The sequence below is a fragment of the Kogia breviceps genome, chromosome 3 (assembly GCF_026419965.1).
Source record: "Kogia breviceps isolate mKogBre1 chromosome 3, mKogBre1 haplotype 1, whole genome shotgun sequence".
NCBI classification, from domain to species: Eukaryota; Metazoa; Chordata; class Mammalia; order Artiodactyla; family Physeteridae; genus Kogia; species Kogia breviceps.
This window is the reverse complement of record NC_081312.1, coordinates 45,807,334-45,829,943: the sequence shown is the minus strand read 5'-3', so window position 1 is coordinate 45,829,943 and position 22,610 is coordinate 45,807,334. Positions and strand designations below refer to the sequence as shown.

At 43.8% G+C, this 22,610-nt stretch overlaps 1 protein-coding gene and 1 long non-coding RNA gene across 3 annotated transcripts in view; both read right to left on the bottom strand.

Annotated features, from left to right (window-relative positions):
• Positions 1-67: 67 nt before the first annotated feature.
• On the bottom strand, positions 68-6,798 carry LOC136793788 (uncharacterized). 2 transcript variants are annotated; one of them, XR_010839552.1, is made up of 3 exons: positions 6,460-6,798; positions 3,856-3,944; positions 68-1,398 (listed from the first exon to the last, which is right to left on the bottom strand). It is a non-coding gene; the product is annotated as an uncharacterized lncRNA (long non-coding RNA). The 2 variants fall into 2 exon arrangements; XR_010839553.1 differs by having other exon boundaries at positions 3,856-3,941.
• A 361-nt stretch (positions 6,799-7,159) lies between these two features.
• Positions 7,160-22,610, bottom strand: part of ATG14 (autophagy related 14) — a 37,796-nt gene continuing 22,345 nt past the window's right edge. Inside the window, exons 6-10 of the mRNA XM_059055720.2 lie at positions 19,839-20,068; positions 18,478-18,595; positions 17,052-17,142; positions 16,887-16,972; positions 7,160-10,117 (exon numbers count right to left, since the gene is read on the bottom strand). Coding sequence (XP_058911703.2) covers positions 9,811-10,117; positions 16,887-16,972; positions 17,052-17,142; positions 18,478-18,595; positions 19,839-20,068 — 832 coding nt within the window. The 3' untranslated portion in view covers positions 7,160-9,810. The remainder of the gene's footprint in view (positions 10,118-16,886; positions 16,973-17,051; positions 17,143-18,477; positions 18,596-19,838; positions 20,069-22,610) is intronic.

Below are 22,610 nucleotides of genomic sequence, written 5' to 3'. Positions count from 1 at the left end.
TAGGTTGTATTGAAATTGAGTACCCACCAAAAAAGCCTTGGAGCTGCATCAGCTCTGGGCTGTGGAGGGGCAATGGTAAATGTGCCAGGGGTGGGGCTGTCATGAAATTGAGTGAAGGCTGTGGTAGTCCCACAGGAGAAAGATGGAAAGGTGGAGTAGGCTTTGGCCAGGGCTGCAAAGCAGACTGGGGCAGGGCTGGAGTCCGGGAGCCGGGTTCACCTGTGGCTGAGGTGGTATGTGGCCACAGAGCAGCTTCTTTTCTTACCTTATCCTTAGGCAGTAGCTGCTCCTGCCTGAAGAGGGGGGACTGAAACTGAGAAGTGTCTAGATGCTGAACAAGTCTGCCCTGCAGGCACATCGCGATGATACCTGTGACATGCCGCTGGAGCCTGTCTGTGACACGGGACCAGGAGAGGCTGCAGGCTGCGAAGGCTGACTTCCCCTTCAGGGTGTCGGTGTCCTTCCTCATGACTCATCCCAGCCGAGGTACATGAGAATGCTTTCCATCCCCTGGGCTGAAGTTTCCAGGGCTTGTCATCCTCCGCTGTGCTTTGCTCTAAACTGGCAAGTCTCTGTGTGTACCTTCCTGATAGGTTTGTTGTGACTCCTAATTTAGGATTAAAGGTGATGTGCACATGCAGGACTTGCACAGCTTGGTGTGTGGAATGTCAGCTTTCATTGTTATTGGCTCTTGGTTCTTCTACATGTGCCCAGGTGGTTTTCTCAAGTCAGCCGTTCGAGATGTGGTTTTCACGTGGGACACAAGCTGTGAGTCTGCGGAGGGCCTGAACTGACCAAGAGCAGAGGACAGGAAGAATGATGCCCTAACCCCATCCTGGCATGCAGTTCTCGGGGTTCTCAGAAATCACAGATGATCCCTTTTGAACCATGATGCAAGACCCACTTCCCACGGGTGTCTGTGTGAATGACAAGAGGATTTTGGCAGGTGGGGCCCAAGGGCACCCTGGTCTTCATTGCTAGGCAAGTGTAGCTGTTCCCCTTAGGAGAAAGATGCTGTGCTTCAGAGCCCCCTAGTGCCAAGCTGGGGAAACCAGCTCACATTTTACTTCTGCAACAGTGCAGTGCTACCTGCCTTCCTGCATGGCTGTAGAATCCTAGACTCACAAGAAAGGAAGAATGTGGGCTCGAAGACCCTAGGGTCAGCCCAACTCCACCCCCGTGGGGACCCAAATAAGGGATTCTTACCCCTCAGCTTTGGCTCAGAGGTTCCGATACAGCTGGCCTAGATTCTCTCCCACCCCTCACTTTACCATTTGAAAGAAAATGCAGAACCAGAGAAAATGTGGAAGAGTCAGCAGCTCCCTGCCCCCAATCCCTGGGGCAGTTTGGCTTTGTTCCCTGCTCAGTGAATGAGACCAGATACAAGGCAGGGATGAACTGTAAAGGGAAAAAGGCCAAGATTAGAACTTTCTCTTCGGGCCTTGTCAAAGACTCTGGAATTAAAATGGCCATGTGAAAGGCTCATTCACAACTGGCCACGTTCCCTGCCCTAACAAACACACAGCCTGTGTGCAGGGGGCGTGTCCTTTGCAGCCCCTGCTCCGTCCTGTTCACCTTGGTTGGCTGCATGGTGCCTCTAGGTACCTCTCTACCGCCACCGCCCCTTTGTTGTATGGAGCCCCCTCCACTTGGGGCTCATGCAGGGCAGCTTGGTCAATGCCACCCCACCCCTTAGTGCCTCACACCCAGTACACACCCTGCATTAAAATGTTTATATTCCTCCCCAGTTGTCATCTTGATGTGAGGGGTGCTGGCAGGTTCTGATTGCTCTGGGCTCTACTGTAACTCCTTCTAGTATGAGAAACCTGAAGGGGGATGAGGGGATCTGGGACGCTCTTTTCCTCTGGTCACGGCTGGTCCCATGGGAGCTTTCTTGGTTAGGGTCACTTCCACAGCAGCCCTAGGAGTTTTGCTGGGTAACTGTCAGTTGTGCATTTGATATGATCTGGGCTTTGTCCTGGCTTCCCAGGCAGCAGTTGCTTTGGGCTTTCTGACTGCAGAAGGCTGTGAAACTGATGGTTAAGCTTGACCTAGGAGCCCCTTCCTGGACTCTGTCCAACCACCCTTCTTACTTGGACTTGTCAGAGCCGCCCTGCCAACCTGTACGGACTGGCCTCAGACACTGTTCTTATTATGTGGGTCTTCCCGGGCATTTTTCCTTGGCTTCAACAGCCTCTATTCCTTCTTTACTCAGTAGACTGGCTACTCCTCCTCTCCTGCATCCCACAGCCAACCTCAAAAACAGAATAAAAAGAGTCTGCGCTAAAACACCACCATACACTGTAGACTGCAGCAATAACCGGAGCTGATGTTATCTAGCTCTTACTGTCAGGTACCACGCTGCATTCACGTAAAGGCGTTCTCTGCTGTGCACCGTGACTGGCACTCAGGGAATCTGACAGTTTCTATCCTGGGTTTTCCTTTGGGTTCAAACAAGCTAGAGTTGCAATCTCCAAGACCGGTGAAAGTATCTTTGTGGGAAATGTGCTTTAAGTTCAAACAAGCTAGAGTTGCAATCTCCAAGACCGGTGAAAGTATCTTTGTGGGAAATGTGCTTTGGGTTCAAACAAGCTAGAGTTGCAATCTCCAAGACCGGTGAAAGTATCTTTGTGGGAAATGTGCAGTACCTTCTATTGACATGCACCTAGGTGTGTGGCCATAGCTGGTGTTTGCATAACCTCACGGGAAAAGCAAACATCACTGTGGTTATGAACCCTCTGGGGATTTCCAGTGTATTTACATCTAACTGGTTTAAGCAAAACCCACAGTTAGGCAGCAATCCTGTTCTAGGTGGTTTGTTTGACCTGGGTGTTTTTTAGAGGAGCAGGACCACTGAAGTTGATAGCTGGGGAGAGGGAGCAGAGAGATGGCCATGTCTTATACCACAACTCGGGTGAGACGCGGTGTTCCTCTGTTTAAAAAGCAAAATGAAACCTTCCCCTCTCAAAGTCCCCCATCCCCTCTTCAGTTTGCACAGAACAGGCTTCAGAACAAATTAATTTTGGGATACGTTGTTTCAAATTCTTTTTGGATTAAGATTCTTTTGGGGCTATAAAAGTTTAAAATAGAAAGCTCTACTTAAATGTTTTGCTTTGCTCTTTGGAATGATAAAACCCAGCAGGGATTAGGTTCTAAAGTTAGCATTTAGGGGGAAAATGGCACAAAGCTGAAATTACTCTTGCAAGTCCTGTGTGTCCATCACCCACCCAGCAGAGAATGATATACACCAGGTACAGTGGTGGGAAAAGCGTACGTCCTGTAAGAGGACTTGTTCTTGCTGAATGATGAGCAGTGTACAGACACCAAGACTCAGGGAATTGCAGATCGCATCATCTAGTTAATTGGGGCAGAATCACTCGTGCTATTTAAATTATTTTCCTCCTTTATGTCCACCTTCTGCCCCCCACCAGAAAATCAAATAGCTGCTTTACCAACTGGTATTTTCAGATGTCTATTAAGTAGTATGAAGAGGTTGATACAGATTCAAAATCAATTAGTTGCCAATCAGTAAAATGTAGAGCAAAGTTGTATTTAATCGTGTTGGTCCCCTGTCCATTAGAAGGGGAAATGGCCCATTTGTATAACTCAGTGGGAGGATAGGGATGGAGCCAACCCTGGGCACGTCCAGCTTCCGTATTCTGGGACTGAGCTGTTGGCCTTCTCTGCTCTACCTCACTAAGCCTCCTGTATGGGCAGCCAAGCATGATTCTGCTGCAGGGTGCGTGGCCTGCCACAAACCTCCTTCCACCCCAGCCCTGATTGATTCTTCTTCTAAGCAGAGATGGTACTTTGGCTGCCCTGGCATCTAAGCTGGGACCTCTTGCATGATCTTACCCTTTTCCAAGGCCAGGAGTCTCGCTTTCAAGCTTCCAGTGTGTGCTCTGCAGAGGCCCTTTATTGTGTACCTTCTCAACAGGAAACTGCTGACACACCCAAAAAGAGTGAAGTCAAGGAGGGTTTATTACAAGTGTGTAGATACAGGGGCAAGCCTTCCCCAATTTTTGTGACCCAGGGCAAGAATACAAATCAACCCTCCTGCAGCCCCTCTGCCCTCTTAATATTTTTCATGCTTATTAGATGAAATAATGTTTCTGTATATCTTGAGTTAAATTCTATTATAAAAATACATTTTACCTATTTCTTTTTACCTTTTTAATGAGACTACCAGAGTTTAAAATCAGATGTATGGGATACATTAAATATTACATTGGACAGCACTGCTATAGGTCAATGCTTTTATCTTTTTTTTTAAGACATGGCAAGCAGAGGTTCTCCAGAGAGCTCTCCAGAGAAATGGCATTTATTTATTTATTTAAAAATATTTATTTATTGGGCTTCCCTGGTGGCGCAGTGGTTGAGAGTCCGCCTGCCGATGCAGGGGACACGGGTTCGTGCCCCGGTCCGGGAGGATCCCACATGCCGCGGAGCGGCTGGGCCCGTGAGCCATGGCCGCTGAGCCGGTGCGTCCGGAGCCTGTGCTCCGCAACGGGAGAGGCCACAACAGTGAGAGGGCCGCATACCAAAAAAAAAAAAAAAAAAATATTTATTATATTTTGGCTGCGTTGGGTCTTAGTTGCAGCCCACATGGGCTCTGTAGTTGCGGCACGTGGGCTCAGTAGTTGTGGTGCGCAGGCTTAGTTGCCCTGCAGCGTGTGGGATCTTAGTTCCCCGACCAGGGATTGAACCCACATCCCCTGCACTGGAAGACGGATTCTTAACCCCTAGATCACCAGGGAAGTCCCGGTCAGTGCTTTTAAAATGTTAATGTACATACGTATTATCGAAATGATTCTGATTCTGATGGCACCCAAGATCCTTCATTTCTCACAAGCTACCAGGTGATGCTGCAGGTCCTAGGATCACACTGGGAGCAGTAGCAACTCCAGAGAAACTAGGTGCTAAAGATCTTGGGCGGAGTACACCAGAGACCTCTGCGGGAGCTCTCCAGCTCTTAGCAGGCTTTTTCTCAAAGGCCATCAATGCAGTAGAACTCCCAACTTAAGCCAGTACCAATGCCCCGAGCCAGAAAATAGGGGCACCACCCTGTGGGTGGGTGCTACACGTGGTCCTTACTACTTTGAAGGCAACTATTACGCTGCTGACACAGAAGATATGCCCCGTTTCTATCATTCATTAATCAACTTTGGATTGGGAGGTGCGTCCCTGCCATCTACTACTTCCAAACCACTTGCCACTTTCTTACCGAAGTCTAGAGCCACCTACTTGCTTATGCTGTAGAAATGTCTTCCTGATAATGTTTTAAATTTAGAGAAATAAGTTGCTGAGGGTAGGAGAGCCCTTTCCTCAAAATCCAGGTGTCTTCTGAAGTCATACAGTAAATGCCAGAAAACCATGCCCAAAAGGGGAGATGATGAACAAGCTGATATGCACCTGGAGGTTATTAACGCCTTCATGATGCTGAGCTGCTTCCACTCCACTGACTCCAGTCCACTTTTCAACACTTACCTAGTGCTGGCAGACACCTCCTGCCTATTTCTCACTTTTTTAAAGGGACCATTTGAATTCTCCATCAGATTTTCTCCCCACCAGACTATACCTCACTCCTTCCCAGAAAAAGCACAACAAAAAAGTCACTGATGTGGCTTTTGCTGTTTTACCAGCCCTTTTCTTTTAGAAAAGACTGTCCCACTGGTGGTTTCTGGTTTTTTGGTTTTTGTTATTTTTTTTAAAAAGGGACTTCCCCGGTGGTCCAGTGGTAAAGAATCCACCTTACAATGCAGGGGTTGCACATTTGATCCCTGGTCGGGGAACTAAGATCCCACATGCCGCGGTGCAACTAAGCTGCGTGCCACAACTGAGCTCTTGCAACCTCAGCTGGAGCCCGCGTGCCGCCAACTACAGAGCTCACGCGCCCTGGAGCCTGTGCGCCACAACTAGAGAAGAGATAAAAAAAAATCCCTGCACACCACAACTAGAGAGAAGCCCGCGCAACACAACAAAAGATCCTGCGTACGGCAATGGAGACCCCACGCAGCCAAAAATAATAATAAATAAATCTCAAAAAAAAAAAAAAAAAAATCCACTTCACCTATGTAAAACTCTAAGCAGATGGTGAACCCTTTTTCCAGGGTATTTTCTCACCAGATCCTTGGAATGGGGTGCTAGTGGTGGCCTTCTCTCACTGAGTGTTTCACAGCTGGGATTCAGATAACTTGCCCAAAAGCCAGTTTCAAATTTCCTGGTACATTTTGTTGAAGCAGTTTTCAAATGACCTCCCAACCACTAAGGACAAAGTTATCCTTAGTTCTTTCCATCTGCTTCAACCTGATTCCTGCATTGATCATGATGTAACTTTTGAGGGCTGGGAATCTATGGGTACACACATAGATGAGAGCGTGTTTTTAACTGTTACCCAGGGAGGTCGAAGGACTAACACTGAAGCACGTGCCCTATTCAGGAACCCTTTCATTTCCTTGCCTGTTCTGCTGCTGCTGGCTGGCTGCCTCCTGCAGGTAAAGGAGTATGATGACCATGGCAACAGTTCCTCGGTACTTCTCTGAGTTGGTCTTGCTGTTCCACAGTAATCACTCTTGGTATCCCCCATCCACCTTGCAGGTGACCTCTCTCCATAATAATCTAACCTGAAAGGTACAGATTATCCATCTGGGAGAGACTACACAGTTATTAAAACAAAACACAGAGGGGAGGGATTCTCCAAAAATATTCTGTTCTCTCAGCTTGACAGATCCCCTCTAACATTGCCCTTTATCTCATCCTGAAGAAAGCCTAGGCAAATTCCATATGGGCAACCTAGAAGGCCCCATCTCTCCCTCCCTCCCTCCTTCCCTCCGTAAGTGGCTGTTGCAATATACCAGAAGTCACTGCCAGAGACTTGCATCAAATGATGGCTATGGGAGAAAAATGCTTAGAGAAAGATGTGACTGGTTAAGCGACCAACTTTCGAGCTTACTAAAGATGGACCATTATTGTTAATACCACTATAATTTTAAAAAAGTATTAACAGGCATTTTCCATTACCTGGCAAAAAATTCTTAAAAAAAAATTATCCTATAATTTGTATAAAATACTACAGAGTTAGATCTCATTCTTGCTACCCTCAATATATTCAGTGGAAATGAATAATCAGAGCTTGAAAAAGACATACATATTTGCGAAGTACTGTTAAAAGATTTATTGCAATAATACAATAATAGCTTAGAAAACATCTGTATGACTCAAACTGGTTAGGAAGTCGCAGAGCAGTGGGGAACCCCTGCAACATGACGCCCCAAGGAGATTCTTTAACAGCACGCCACCAAATGTTCTTCCCCAAATTATCAATACACGACTCCTTAAATGAATCCTGTCCACTCCCCAATGTTGACACTGTTTTTCCCCTTAACTTACAGATGTGCAAAACTTTTCTTAGTTATACTCCATTACAAAAAAAGTCTTTAACAGACCATTTTAAGCAGCCTATTTGGTGCCTGTGAGTTTTTTTAGTATTACCTTGTTTCAACAAATCGTCTTATGATGGAAAACATGACCAAGTTCTATGGCTTGTTGTTTAAAAAAAAATACCAGCTTCAATTTTTTAAAAAGCTGTTTACATATGGTTCTGGCACCTACATGAAAGATTTTAATAAGCAGCAAAGAGAGTAGAAAAAAACAGTGGTTGAAATGTATATTTAAGAATATTTACAGGGTGGATCCAGTGCAAAATAATGAAAACCAAAATATCTCAGCAGTGTAAGCCAGTATGTTGGTGTTCAAAACCACTAAAGGTTTGATCATTTAACCCTAAGTAAAGTGCCTCCAGTTGATATTAACAACAAAACATACCCTATGAATCCCTACATTTCCCATATCCTTGTAAGTTTTGTTGAATTACTCTGGTTTGCGATCTTATGGTTTCATAAAAGGAATACTTGAGACAAACCATGACTGTTGTGCATCTTTCAGTTGAAGTCATTCCCTGCCCCCAAGCGCTGAATCCCAGTGTTCCAACTCTTAAGACTAAGCTCTTCGTTCTGAGGGTTTGAGTGCCTAGACAACTCTTACGGGATTTTAAGTTCATTTGGTATTTGTTAAAGTCTGCCACAGCCTCTCTCTATGAACTACATTACAGACCTGGATAGGACAATGCAACCCAGCAATCATGAAGCCCAGCACTTAAAACAGATACTGGCTGTATAAGAACCCACAAGGAGAAAAGCCTGTTTCCTCCCTAAGTGGAAAATTTACAGTCAGGAAACTTGGGACTCCTGGATAGGAATAAACACCCTTCTGCAATTCTACCCCAAACTCTACCCAAACACTAAATATACCAACAGCAAGAGCTATATATAGCACCTCGGATTTGGAGGCAAAGTATCAACTATACTAATTACAAGGAGAAAAGAAGCTATAGGGCAGGGCAAACCTCCAAGTGATTTATGAGGTACTATCATGCTAATCACACTAACAAGATATGGTAATAATGCCTGTTAGGAATTTTTCATTGGATTTCACTTAGTAGTTGCTACATAGATTTCTTTTAGCAGTCATTAAAAATAAAAATCTACTTACATATTTGTACATAATGCCTCTCTACAGTTTTCTTACAAGATTGTCACTAAGAGAATGACAAGACATATTAGCTGAAAAGGATCTTTTGGTGAGGGAAAATTCTTTCCATCAGAGCTTTCCCAGGATACAGAAGAGCGGTATTAGCTGTAATGATGTGCTCTGCATTTCAGAGCAAAGGTAGTATCTTTAGAGCAACAAAGACCTCTAGGAAACAAACAAGCCGGGTGGTTTTCTGTAGAAAAACCTGCCACTTACTAAATCCCTTAGAAAGAAACCAGACACCAGAAAAATGACCATGGGCCACTTCAGTGGCTTTTAACCTGTGCCCAGGCAGGAATTTAGCTTCCATAAGGGAACAACCTTTATCACTTATTTTTCACTCACAGAAAATAAGTTCAATTTCAAAATGCACATAGTGTGGGTGGTAGGAATTCAATAATCTAGGTACGAATGAACTTAATTCCCCTCAAAATCCAAGGAAATAGTTTTTTAATCTCTAGGACATTACTGCAGCCAGGATTTCTTCTCTTCATGGATCTGGGTCCTACAGAAAACAAGACCTTAGTTTCTTTGCTGTGTGGGGAGAAAGAAAACAGGGATGTCCGACAGGCCGCAAGAGAGTGGCACAAGTGAAATCATTTTTTAAACTACCTCTCCTCCACCAAAAAAAACCCTACCCTTTGAAAACAAGACAAAAATCCTTGACCTTAAAAACCAAGCATGACCAAATTATAAAGAAATCAAGTGTTTCAAACTGCCTGCTTGTTCTCTGTACAAAAAATAATGGCATAAAAACAAACTCATAGTAAACAATTTTTATCTTTCAAATCCTAACCATCAGGAATCACTTCCTTGTTATTCAATCTCTGAAGCAGAGTGTTTAGGAACAGTCTTAGCATCACAGGGACCACCTGGGAGGCAGCCGGGTCTGTGGGACCAACGGCCTGTGGCTGGAAGGGGTTCTGTGTGTTTCTGCCTCAAAAGAACTGGCCATGCACACAGGGCTTTCCTCTACCGGCACTGTTCTGGGAGAAGGGCCTGTGACCGCTCTGTTCTGTTAATTATCATAAGCATGTCAGTCACCACCACGGCCCAATCGACAAAGAGAAATGCTCGTCGCCCTGTTTTAAAAAAACCCAACAGCTTAACCTCTAACCTCTTTCTGTTCCAGGCACTGTCTTAGCTAAACACGTAACGTTTACCAGGTCGCGGAGGAAGAGCTTTCCGCAGGCCGATCTGGTGCGGCTCGGTCCCTGCTCGTTAGCGGTGTCCAGTGTAAGCTTTAAACCAGGAGGTGACGGAGGCCGCGGCCGAGGAGATCATACCACCAGCACTGCTGCTCGCGATGGGAGGGGACGCCTGGGTGCTCTGGCTCTCGGACACTTCCACGGGCTGGGAAGGAATGTCACAGAACCGGGGGCTGGGCAGGTTCTCCCAGTCGGTGCCCAGGTCGGTTTCCTCGTCACTTACGTGCTCATCTCCACTCTCGTCTGATTCTCCAGCAACTCCGGGATCCACAAACTCCATGGACTCCTCCAGATCTGCTCGCACTTCAAAGGGTCCCGACCTGTGTGCAGACAGCGAGGGCCCCTTTAAGACAAACAACCCTCTCGCAATGTAAGACCCGATGCGACTCGGCAGGCCCAGAGCCGTCACCACACCCACAACTGGTCTAGAATCGAGCTTCTCTTTACCTAAATAATAATGGCCATCCAAGTAATGAAAAAAACACCACACCGCACTTTCCCTCAACTCAACCTACTTGGGAAGACCCTGGATGGAAAAAACCCATCCACTGAGACTAGGCATGCTGGTCCAACATACGATTTCCTGTTTCAAACCACCACAGTATCCATGCATGCCAATGAGAATTGTGACAAACACAGTCACTCGATGCATACACAGGCATATCAGTGGAACAATAAAACTGTACAGGTGTTCTCTGCCTCATGGAAGCCCCCAGTTATTAAACTCTTAAGACTCACAGGGGCTAAATGACAGGGCTGTATGCATGTTAGCAAAGCTTCCTTGGATTAGAGTCAATAGCAAGCTCCTGCACGCATTTTAAGATATCATTACATAATTTTCTAGGGACACATTTATAGCATTGAATGAGATACAACTATTTAGAACACATTCATCTGGAATAGTGCATATTTCTGCACTATATTTCAGGAGAAAACTATTTTTATTTCCCAAAGGTCCCTAACGGCATCATCACCTCCAAGTCAGGCCTCATCCCCCGTGACGGCCCCTCAGTGCCACCGTGGGACCCTGTGAGCAAGCTCCACACAGCCCTGCTGCTCTTCCGTGCCCCCTTTCTAGCTCCTGTCTCAGGGGAGCCAGGCTGCATTTCCTTTGGGTGGGCAGTCACCTCACCTACTGCCCCTCCAGGGGGTTTCCTGCAGCCAGCTACAGGGTGGGACCACATCACACCAGCACCCTCCCCCCTGCTGTCCCCAAGATAAGGACACAATGCCTTGGTTCACTTAAGAGTTTCACTGACAGTTACTTTGGGGAAAATGACAGACATTAGCAAAAACAACAGACGTGAGAAATAACTGAGAATTGTACAGCCTGTCATTTTAGTCTATGGTCCAAACTTCTCTGCAGCCTTTGTGATGATAAAAGCCTAGCGCTGGCCTCCAGTGCACCTCACCAGACCTGCACCTTCTGACTCACTTTTCCCAGGTCAAGCGACCTTCATTCTTCCAAGACAACCCCGCTTCCCAGCTAAAACATAGCAACAGCACATAGCCAGCATTTCTGTTCCAGGCCCTGGAGACCCTGTTGGCCTCTCAGATGTCTGAGCCAACCAGTCTCAGAACACAAGCCAGCAGGGGCTCTTCCCCTCCTCCCTCACGCTCCCGCCTGCTGTGACCAAATAAGCCCCCTTTCCACCCTGTGTCCCCCCAGCTCAGGCCCTCACTGCACGCCCCACCTTTCCTCGCCGGGGTCCCACCTCCCCTGGTCACAGCCTCCCTCCACCCCCTCAGCTTGCCGAGAGCTGCCTCCACCCCTCTCTCTCCTCATGGCAGCTGCCTCCCCAAAAACGGTCACAATGTAAGTGCCTTAGCTGGGCTCCCTCTTTTCCTGAACACAAAGCTCTTGGATTCTGTTCTGTTCAGCTTCACTGTCCAGGGGGACCTCGGCATCTACTGCCAGGTTTCATCTCCCAAACCCCCCAGGCTCCCTCATAGACCCAGGTCAGCTCTCCAATGCAGTCACTTCCTTGCTGCCAGCCCAAGAGGCACACAGCCTGTTTTCTGTTCCTATTTGATGCTGCCAGATCTCCTCTTGGGGTCCCCTCTCGGCATGAGACTGCCATCACCCCCAGGCCCTCTCTTTAAGGGTTTTCCCAGGAAACAGGCAGGAGTGATACACGGTGGGAAATGACACTCCCTCCAGGCAGAGCTCCCTGCCGGCAGCCACAGGGACTCCAGTTCTCTGCTTGGAACTGCACGGGGCAAAGTCCAGCTGGCCTGGAGAAGGTGCCCAATTAAATACTTCTAATGAAAAAACTATAGGGAGGGTGGGAGGGAGGCCGAAGCACAAGAGGGAGGCGACATGGGAACATATGTATATGTATAGCTGATTCACTTTGTTGTACAGCAGAAACTTACACACCACTGTAAAGCAATTATACTCTAATAAAGATGTTTAAAAAAAAAAAGAAAGAAATGAAAAAACTAGTAAATGATTCCCAAAGTGGCCAGTCTGAACAATTTTAGTTCCAATGAGTAACCTACATTTCTGAGGACCTGTGAGAGCAGAAGACGTTTCTCCACTCAGCCTCTGTCCTATCACTTCTAGCTTAGAGATCTATTATCTGCCCAGCATACCCCAAGCCACACCCCCCCCACACACACAAAATTAACTAGCAAAAGAATTAAGTCTTTTCACTTAATGGCTTTGGGAATAAAGATTTTCAAATCATTCCTTCAGTTTAGCTGAATAATTGATATCCTTTTATTCAGGACTCTGAAGCCAAGAGTACTCATTTTTTCATGATGCTGTAGGGAGTTATTCTCATCGATTAAGGCAACAAAATGTTCTTTGTGGCTTTTAGAAAGTTTCTTTTGCAAAATATTTTAAAAATATTATATGATAGAATATACAGGGCTTCCCTGGTGGCGCAGTGGTTGAGAGCCCGCCTGCCGATGCAGGGGACATGGGTTCGTGCCCCGGTCCGGGAAGATCCCACATGCCGCGGAGCGGCTGGGCCCATGAGCCATGGCTGCTGAGCCTGCGTGTCCGGAGCCTGTGCTCCGCAACGGGAGAGGCCACAACAGTGAGACGCCCGCGTACCATAAAAAAAAAAAAAAAAAAAAAAAAAAGAATATACGACCTCAAGAGTGAACCCTACTGTAAACTATAAACTCTGGATAAAAATGATGTGTTAATCATGGTAAAGACTGGATCAGGTAAGAAAAATCAATAGATATTAAATCCAGGGGGAAATTCTGATGAGGATAACTGCATGGTCTCAAAGTGTCTCCCAACTGACTCCTTATTAGTTGCAAGGAAGGAAAAATATAGGAATTGTACAGAGGAGAAGGTAGAAAGCATCTTGACTGGGTGTGATCAAATTAACATCACCAATGAGGGACAGATGGCCACTGTGGGCCTCTGGATGCGATACCCAGGACACATTCACCTAGGCAGCATTCCAGCCTGGAATGTATAACCTGATCTCATTTCAAGGAAACATCAGAATAAAAGTTCTATTAAAAAAGAAGGAAAAAACGGTAATGTCATGAAAAACAAACTAGGCTGTGAAAATGTTCCAGATTTAAAGGAGGTTTAAGAAACATAGCAACTAAACACAACATCCAACTCAAGACTGGACCCTGTACTTGGAGTGAGGTGCTATAAAGAACATTTTTGGTCCACTGACAAAATGTGCATATTGGCAGTATTGTATCAATGTTAAATTTGCTGATGTTGATAACTGTACTGTGGTTAAAAGCAAGAAAATATCCCTATTTCAAAAGAATACATATTGAAGTATTTAAGGGTCAACAGCCATGATGTATGTAACTTATCCTCACAGGGTTCAGAAAAAAAAAGGTTTTTTTGTGTATGTATGTGTATTTATGAAGATACGAGAGACAGAAACTGCACAAATGATAAGCAAACATGGTAAAAATACCAGCAAAGTTGAGTCTGGGCTAAGGGTATATGTGTCTTTGTACTATTTTTATTTTTTACAATTTTTCTATAAGTTTGAATTTATTTCAAAGAAAAAAAAAGTTTATGTTGCATTCAGGATGGGATCCTCAGTTCAGCTGGTCTCAGTGGAAGCAGGAAGTCCCACCCAGGTTTATTAACAACCTCTCTAAAGCCTTGATCCTGACTGAGGCAGGTGTGAAGGGGCCCTCCTGAGGCTTACCTCCTGACCTCCTGGCTCACAGACACAAAATCGACAGCCTGGTTGTGCACCTGTACTCCTGTTGGACAGAGCCCTCTAAATGGAGAGCTGACTTGAGGGCAGCCCAAAGAAAACTTCAAACCCACCAAAGAAATCCAGCCCTAAAAGAAAGGTGTTTGTTTTCCTAAACAACCAGCAACACTGGGTTATCATCAATCCTTTCCATTTTTGCCAAACTGATGGTTGAAAACTAGAAAGCTGTTTAGAAGTGCATTTCTTTATTCTTGACTGAGGCTGAAGATTTTTTTCCATTTGAATACTGACTACTTGCACTTTTGTGTGAAATGCCTGCCTGAATCCTTTGTCTATTTTTCTATTAGGTTTATCTTTCTTTTATGGATTTGAAAGACTTAAGTAGTCTAGATTTTAATCCATTGTCTATTACAAAGGTTGTAAAACATACCTGTTGCTTGTCTTTTAACTTTGTTTATGGTATATTTTACCAGAGACATTTTGTTTTGACACAGTAAAATGTGTAACTCCTTTCCTTTATGGTTTTTGGGTTTTGTAGCTTGCTTGGGAATACCATCCCCACCCTGTGATTATAAAAATCGTCTTTTCTCCTAGTTATTTTACAGGTTTTATTAAAAAATAAAGTAATAAGGTCTTTCATATCATCTGGAATTTATTTTTACATATGGAATGTAGTATGATTCCAACTTTTCCCCACATAAATACCCAACTGGCCCACCACCACTGAGCTACTATTATTATCCGATTCAACATGCCACCCTATCATCTATTATATTCCTACATACACAAGGGCCTGTTTTGGGCTCCTTTATTTTCTTCCTCTAATTGCTCCACCTATTTGCATGCTAACAGCAGATAATAAAGGTTTTAATTATCTTTAGGGGCCAAGCCCATCCCTTATTATTCTTTTTCAAAATATCCTTTCAGACTGTGCTTCTAGTTGAACTTTGGAATCAGCTTAACCAAGTTCCATGAAATATCTGTTGAAATTCTGATCAGGTTTCCTTTCGGGCTGAAGTGGCATTTTTACCATACTGAGGCTTCCCATCCTAGAAAATCCTAACGGTCTTTGTGGCATCGGGCTTACTTTCATTCAGTCCCATACCTCATACAGTGCCTGACAGACATTCAGGAAATACATGTTGAATAATTTTTTTTTAAGTTTCATATTTTCTTTATATAGGTTTACAAATATTTTGTAAGGATTACTTATATAATTTATATTTTTTGTTGCTACAATAAAAGGGACCTTTTTTCCATTACATTTTCTAACTAGTTGTTGTTGGCATATAAGAAAGCAATTGGTCTTTGTACGTTGAGCTTGTACCTAGGCACCATACTGAACTATCATTTCTAAGAGTTTCTTAGTTCTCTTGGATAACCAGTTCAATAATCACACCATCTACAATCTCACCTTCTTTCCAATATAAATACACCTTACTTCTTTGTAAAAATCTTTTGCCTTGGCTAGGCCTCCACAGCAATGTTAACATAGCAGTGATAGTAGGCCTTCTTGGCTTTTCCTGACTGTAAGGGAAAGGTTCTATTAAATATCAATGTAAGTAACATGTCATTAAGTATAGTAGTTTTTGCTGTAGGTTTGTAGTAAGTATTTATTAATAACCTATTTTTAATTTGCTAATTGTTTTCCTTTAATTATTAATGGGAACTGAATTTTATTCATTTTTTTCTCCCATCTATCAGGTTGATCTTATGCAGGTAAAGCAGCTGGCACAGTGTCAATAAATATTGGCTCAATAAATATTAGCTGTTATTATTAAGGATAAATTTCGTAACGTGGACTGCTTTACAAATAACGTATAAAGAGGACGGCAAGCAAACTCACAGGAATCAACCACTAAAAATGTGATGGATTTCTAACAGGTTTCTGAGGCTTATAAACTAATGAATGGGATTTGGGGTGAGGAGAATGAACTCCCTCTAAAATGGCACAATTCCAGGTGTATGTGCAGTTTCCTGGAGAGATTTCACAGCTTTTCCCAGAGGGGTCTGTGTCCCAGGAAAGTTAACTATGGTTTTAAATGGGCGGGTGTTGAGGAAGAGAAGAAACACAAAACAAGGTTAAGGGCAGATTACCAAGATTAAGGGCAGATTACCACGGTTAAATTCACTGCAACGTGGAGGGGGTCTCCCCTTGAGCCACGGTTCCAGTGTCAAAGAAAATGAATGATGGGGAAGGGAGTCCCAAAAGAACTTTCCCATCTTTTGTTTTTCTTTCTTCTCTTTCAAAAGTTCCAATACATTAACTGAGTCATATCTGCAGAAATGTATACAGAGACTGCTCAGAGCAAGGGGAAAAGATAAGCACCCGAGAATGGGTCTTGTTTGGTCCTAAAGATAAGCCTCATCTATGTCATGCTTTTAAAGGCTGAGAGACTAAAAACATACCATAGACCAGTCCTGGTTGGTCTTTTTTGTAAGTACTCCTGTTTTTAAGATAATGGATTTCAAACTAGTTCATCTCATAAACTTCTCATACCCTTTATCTCCAACAAATGGTGGCCAGATGGACTCAGTGACAAAAAAAAAAATTGTGAAGAACTGTTATGATGGGAAAGAATGAACAGGCACAAAAGAAAATGCACAAGAATCAGGAGAGATACTAGGCAGAACTAAGGAAGAATCAGATGTGGATTCAAAGTAACAGACTTTGGTCTTCAGGGACAGCACAAGAAGTCCCTACTCCAGGAATATAAGGGTTCTTCTATTCTGTTTTAGGTGTTAAAAAAGCTTGATACTAATTTCCTCTGAGAAATGATTATGTAAGGACCATAAGGGATCAAATATGACTAGCCCTTGTTTCCTTCCATACAGGACTGTGTTATCTTTGTATATGTGTGCATACAGCAACTCTACTTAAAAGTCGTCATAACACCACCACTTAGAGAAAAGTAACAAACACCCTTCTTACCTGCCTAGGTGTTCAGCGTTCGGACTGACCAAGTACATTAGATTCCTGAGAGTATGCAGTGGTTGTAATTGATCTAAATTTACATGCTAGAATAAGAAAAAAACTGATTAATATTTTCAACCATGTAACAAATTAAAACTTAGCTCACAGCGTTATTTTCCATACCTGAGAAAAGCACAGGTAAAGAATATTTGTATTTAGTTTCTTCACTGCTCGAGTAAATTTCTGTTTGCTGAGGTTTTCTCCACAAAATTCACTGTAAAACAAATGTATGATTTGTAAAATTGTGAGTTTTGAAGAAATTCTATGTTAAAATGTTCATTTTGAAGAGTATGCTTTACACTACAGTTCAGTACAAAACATACCCCATGTCCTTTGCTCTTAATAAATTGCACTTAACAGAAACTCTTCTAAGGATGAACTACTGCTCTCATAGCAATTTCACCACATCCATAAAATTACAAACGCACATATCTTTTGACCAAGCAATCCTACTTCTGAAAACTCACTCTACACAAATGCTTGCACACTAATAAAACAACGAATGTACACGATTATTCCTTGAAGTATACGGGACAGAGCAGACCAGTATGATCTTGGTACATCCGTACAAACGAAAACTTTGCTACTATCCACGTTAGGCAGAGTGACAGCTGAAAGCCAACTATGGCCCTATAAGGCGCCACAGAATCTGCAGCCTCCTGTCCCTGCTGCCTCGTTCTCTCACTCTCCCGGGGCTCTGCACCTGCCCTTCTCCTTGCCCAGGGATCCCTGTGGCCTGCTCCCGGCCTCCCCCAGGTTGACATGTGACTCCACACCTGCCCAGTCAGACGTGGTGAACCTTCCTTGCCCTCATAGGCCCGCTCTTTCACCTGCTCTAATGGTCTCCCGAGCACTCATCACCACTTGACGTACTGTTCATTTATCATGTGTCTCTCTGTTAAAGTTAAGTGCCAGAAGGGCAGAGGTTATGTTTTCATCACCACTGTACCCCCTCAGTGCCTAGAACAGTGCCTAGCACATAGCAGGTGCTCAACAAATCTTCGTAAATAAATAACAAATTTAAAAAGCAGGTGCAAAACACCTTAGTTTAGCCTGATACCATTTGTGTTTAAAGGGGGGTGGTGGTAGTGGTAATAACACACATTAATATTTACGTGAAATGCAAGGATAACTGGAGGGAGACAGGAAGGTCTTCGTAGGAACTGGGTGGACTATAAACATTTACAATTAAAAAAATTTTTAAACCACGTGTTTTTCATTTTAAAACAAATCAAAAAAAAAATCGAAGTGTTACAATTTATCCAGTCCTTACACATAAGCACGCCCTCTGAATATCCTGGTTTTCCCTTAAATTATCTTTTCATATGGGAGAATTCCATGGTCTTTTCAAAGATGTCATGTGCAATTGTAAGACAATGACACAAATTTGCACATTAGGCTTATGGAATCAATCTCAATATTTCATGGTCAGACCTTTTCCCTCTTGATAATACTTAAATTCTTGTTTTTGTTTTAATTAGAATAAAGAACACAATAGGAACATGAGAGAGCCGTGATAAAGATGACATCACTGTCTTCAATTACTTGCCTGTTGCACAGCTTTTTGGGAAGATTTACGTCGAGTATATGAGACAAAATGTTGACCAGCTGAGTCGCATAGCACAACGCAGCGCTAATCGTGTAAGCAGGGTTATTATGCTCCATATCTAAAGTATAAAACCAAGAGCCATACACAAACAGCTTTAATTTCAACAAAAATATTAATGAACCTAGATTTTTGTGATTTGTGGTTTTGTCAATACATTATTGATGGCTATGCTTTACTCTTTAGTAATAAAAGGTCCATGGCCAGACATTAATATTTCATTGTTTATGATTTTTGCTGAGTGGAATGTAAGCCTAAGCAAATGGGCCTAAATGGAGCCAGCACAAATGAAACTGATGTCTGAGCTCCTTGGATCTGATAATGTATTATTTATCCAAACAATTAATGCCCAACTTAAATGTCACCTCCTCAGAGAGGCCTCCCCTGACTACCCTATGGAGAAATAGTTCCTTCCTCTGTAGCCCCATCCCTGAAGGTGCTGGTTCCGTCGTCCACAGCCCATACTCAGTGTATGATGCCTTTGATCATTACTTGCTTCCCTTCCTCTCCACAGAAAGGCACAGGGCTACACTTGTCTTGGTGACATCACCTGTGTAGCACCTGCACTGTGCATGACAGACAGCACATACTCACTAAATACTTGCTGGATGACTAAATGAATAATCTTTCTCCACCAAAGAGAAGCTACTGAAGTTGTAAAGGGTTTTTCTACTGGGGTATTTCAATCTCCATTTAGGACTGATAAAAAAAGTTCTTTACAAAGTTAGAAACTTATAAAAATGGGACCCAACAGGCTAAATACACTTCTTTAAATAGATCTTTTTATATAAATAAAACAATATTGACCCCCAAAAGGTGAAATGTCTAAAAAAAAAATACATGTTTTCAGTCCATCCACTGATAGATAAAAATGTGGCATATTCACGCAATGGAGTATTATTCAGTCATTAAAAGAATGAAATGCTGATACATGCTACAATGTGGATGAACCTTGAAAACATTATACTAAATGAAAAAGAGCCAGACACAAAAGGCCACGTATTGTATGATCCCATTTATATGAAACATCCAGAAGAGACACCTATAGAGACAGAAAGCACAACAGTGGTTCCCAAGGGCTGGGAAGAGGTGGGAATGCGAGTGACTGCTTCAAGCCCCAGAGTTTTTGTTTGGAGTGAAAAAAATGCTTTGGATCTAGACAGAGGTGATGGTTGCACAACACTGTGAATGCACTAAATGCCACTGAATTGCTTCCTCTAAAGCTGTTCATTTTGTTACATAAATTTTACCTCAATTAAGAAAATATATTTATAGAAGTTTTCAAAGACTGTCTTGCTTCTCACCAGGCCCCTGAGTGGTTTTCTTCTCTTCCACCCAACTGTAGTAGGCAGAGTAGTCCCCGTTGTTGGGAAGGCTAATCCAAGGCCCTGTAATGCTAATGCTGGTGTCCCCGTTGTGATCGTCACAGACCCATCTCCCCGAGAGGTAAGTTGTCCTCCGGGCTTCGGCAAGCTTGCTCACGGTGCTGGAGGTCATGGCACTGTCACTCTCTGAAGACACGTCTGTGGGGTCTCTAAAAACCGAAGATGCATATGGATGTCAAGGGGCTGGGTTTTGAAGAGCATGCAATTACTTGGCAGATACGCAGAACACTGGGAAGATGCACGTGAGGACAGGAATTGAATTGGAATATACAGAGGTAAGCAATTCCATCAGAGGTGAAGGTCAAACTAGCTGTGGCACAGAAGCCCACAGCATGTGAGGAAGACGGCACCATGAACTAGGGCTTCAAGTGTCAGGTTTTCAAACTATTTGGTCTCAAGACCCCCCTTACATGCCTAAAACATTTTGAGGATCCCAAAGAGTTTTCTGTATGTGGGTTAGATCTATTAATATTTACTGTATTAGAAATCTGAGAAAATTTTAAATTATTAACTGATTAAAAAATAAGAAACCCATTACATTTAACATAGCATGTTTTTATGAAAAAAATCTGTATTTTTCAAAACAAGAAAATTAGCAAAGGGTGACATTATTTGTTTACCAGCTGAGTTCACAGCACAGTACAGCACTGATCATGACTTTTGAAAAAATCTCTTTAATACCCACATCTTTCTGTTGTGCTTTCAAGTAGACAGTGTTCCGTGGAAAAACCAACTAGTTTTGCTTACAACTCACTCAAGGGCTCTCCCTTGAGCCACCGCGGCTTTCAGCATGCAGCAAATGTGCTTTCTGCAGACTTCCTATCTCGCTGCATGGCACAATCACATGTGCACGCAGGGGTCGAGACATAATTTAAATAGAATGAGTAATTTCTGCTGCTTCATCAATAGTGCTCTTGATGTGAAACTGGCTGGTTTTGTACACCGCAAGGACACTGTGGAACACAACAACGATTACTACAGTATGGCGTCACTGCCTTGATATCTGTCAAGACAGAGGTTTTACCCACCACGGCTTTTGAGCCACCAGTGCAAATGTCCACAGAGTGAAAAGGGAAAACAAAGTGTTAGTATTATTATGAAAATGGTTTTGACTGCACAGACCCCGTGAAAGGGCCTCAGGGACCCAGAGAGGTCCACAGACCACCCTCTGAGCACTGCTGGCCTGGGGCATGGGAGGTGCATGGGGAGGCTCGGCAGGCACCGTGCAGAACGTGCTGCGTTTGGGGAGCAGAGGGGTCGGCGAGGTTGGCTGCAGGAGGCACGAAGGAAGTGCCAGGAGGTGGCGGTGCAAGAGGGGGACGAAATGCACAGGCTGGGAAGGGCCTTCTGTGCTGCGCTAAGTTTAGAATCCATCCTCTTGGCCAGTGGTTCTCAATCCTTCTTCCTCTGCCACCAGGTGCACATAAGTGCACTCCTACTGGCTGTTCGGACAGGACTGGGGGAGGGCACTGTGGCCAGTTCTAAGCTGTACCTCTACTTCCTCCTTCCACTCAAGGCAGGTTGAGAAGAAATGTGAATGAACAAGAAATCTTAAGATAGGGATAACTTCAAAACTATCAGCTTAAAAAAATTCATGATATATAGTAATATATACTAACATACAAGATTTAAACAGCATAGGCATGGAAGAGAAAGATTTTCTCCACAATTTCTCTCCTGCGACTTTCTATTCACTTGTCAGTCTCCTTAGTCTCCTAAAATCTGGAACAGTATCCTAGTCTTTGTTTACTATAATGTGTTCTAACATCGCTATCTGGGCCCATCAGAATTTAATTTGACAGAGTATTTCTGTCTGTCAGCTTTTTCCCCCTCAAAGCCCTGGCCAGCTGTCTTTACACCAATTTTTGGATAATCCAACTTTTCCCCACTGATTCAAAATGCCACCTTGGGGTCTATTTCTGAGCTTTGAATTCTTCTGTATTTTGCATCTGCCTTTTTATTTTTATATTTGCTAACTATTACTAATGACAAATTACTTGGTAAGAGTCAGAGAGCAGGCTGTCAAGCTAGAAGCAACAATCAGACCTTTAGGCTTTTAGGAAGCCAACTCTGGCAACAGACAAAAGGAAAGACTGAAGCAGAGGCTGGAAACACTAAGTCCTAAGCAGCAACAGTCCACTGGCTGTCCAAATCCAGGGAAAGGTGCCAGAAAGTAAGGGTAACCAGAAGGGACAGGGAAATCCTCAGCTGGAATAGCCCGATGGTTAGTCAGAAAGCAATCGAAACTCTTCAGTGGAAGTTTCAGGACCTAGATGATCACCAGCATCATCTGGGGAAGTTTAAAAAATAAAGTATTATGAGATGAACTGGGAGGCTGGAGCTGTGTCCTCTGGAACCTGTCTTCCTAAAGTTCCTGAGTGACTCTGATGAACAGCCAGGTGGGAACCACCATCCTGTCCATCCCACGGACTCCTGAGGGTGTCTGTGCACTACAGCCAGTGAGACAACCAGTGCTTGACATGCTGGTTACCAGGAAAAGGCAGAGTAAGCATGTCCTGCCCACCAAGTAAGAAAGACCGAGGTGTTTTCTTCCATCTTAGTTCATGATTTCTCTGTGAAGCAGGCATTTATTATCCCCATCTAACAGACAAGGAACTAAGACTTCGAGGCTCAAAAACCTGCCTCACAGCATTTGACTAATAAACAGCCCAAGTGGCCCTGCAGCCACAA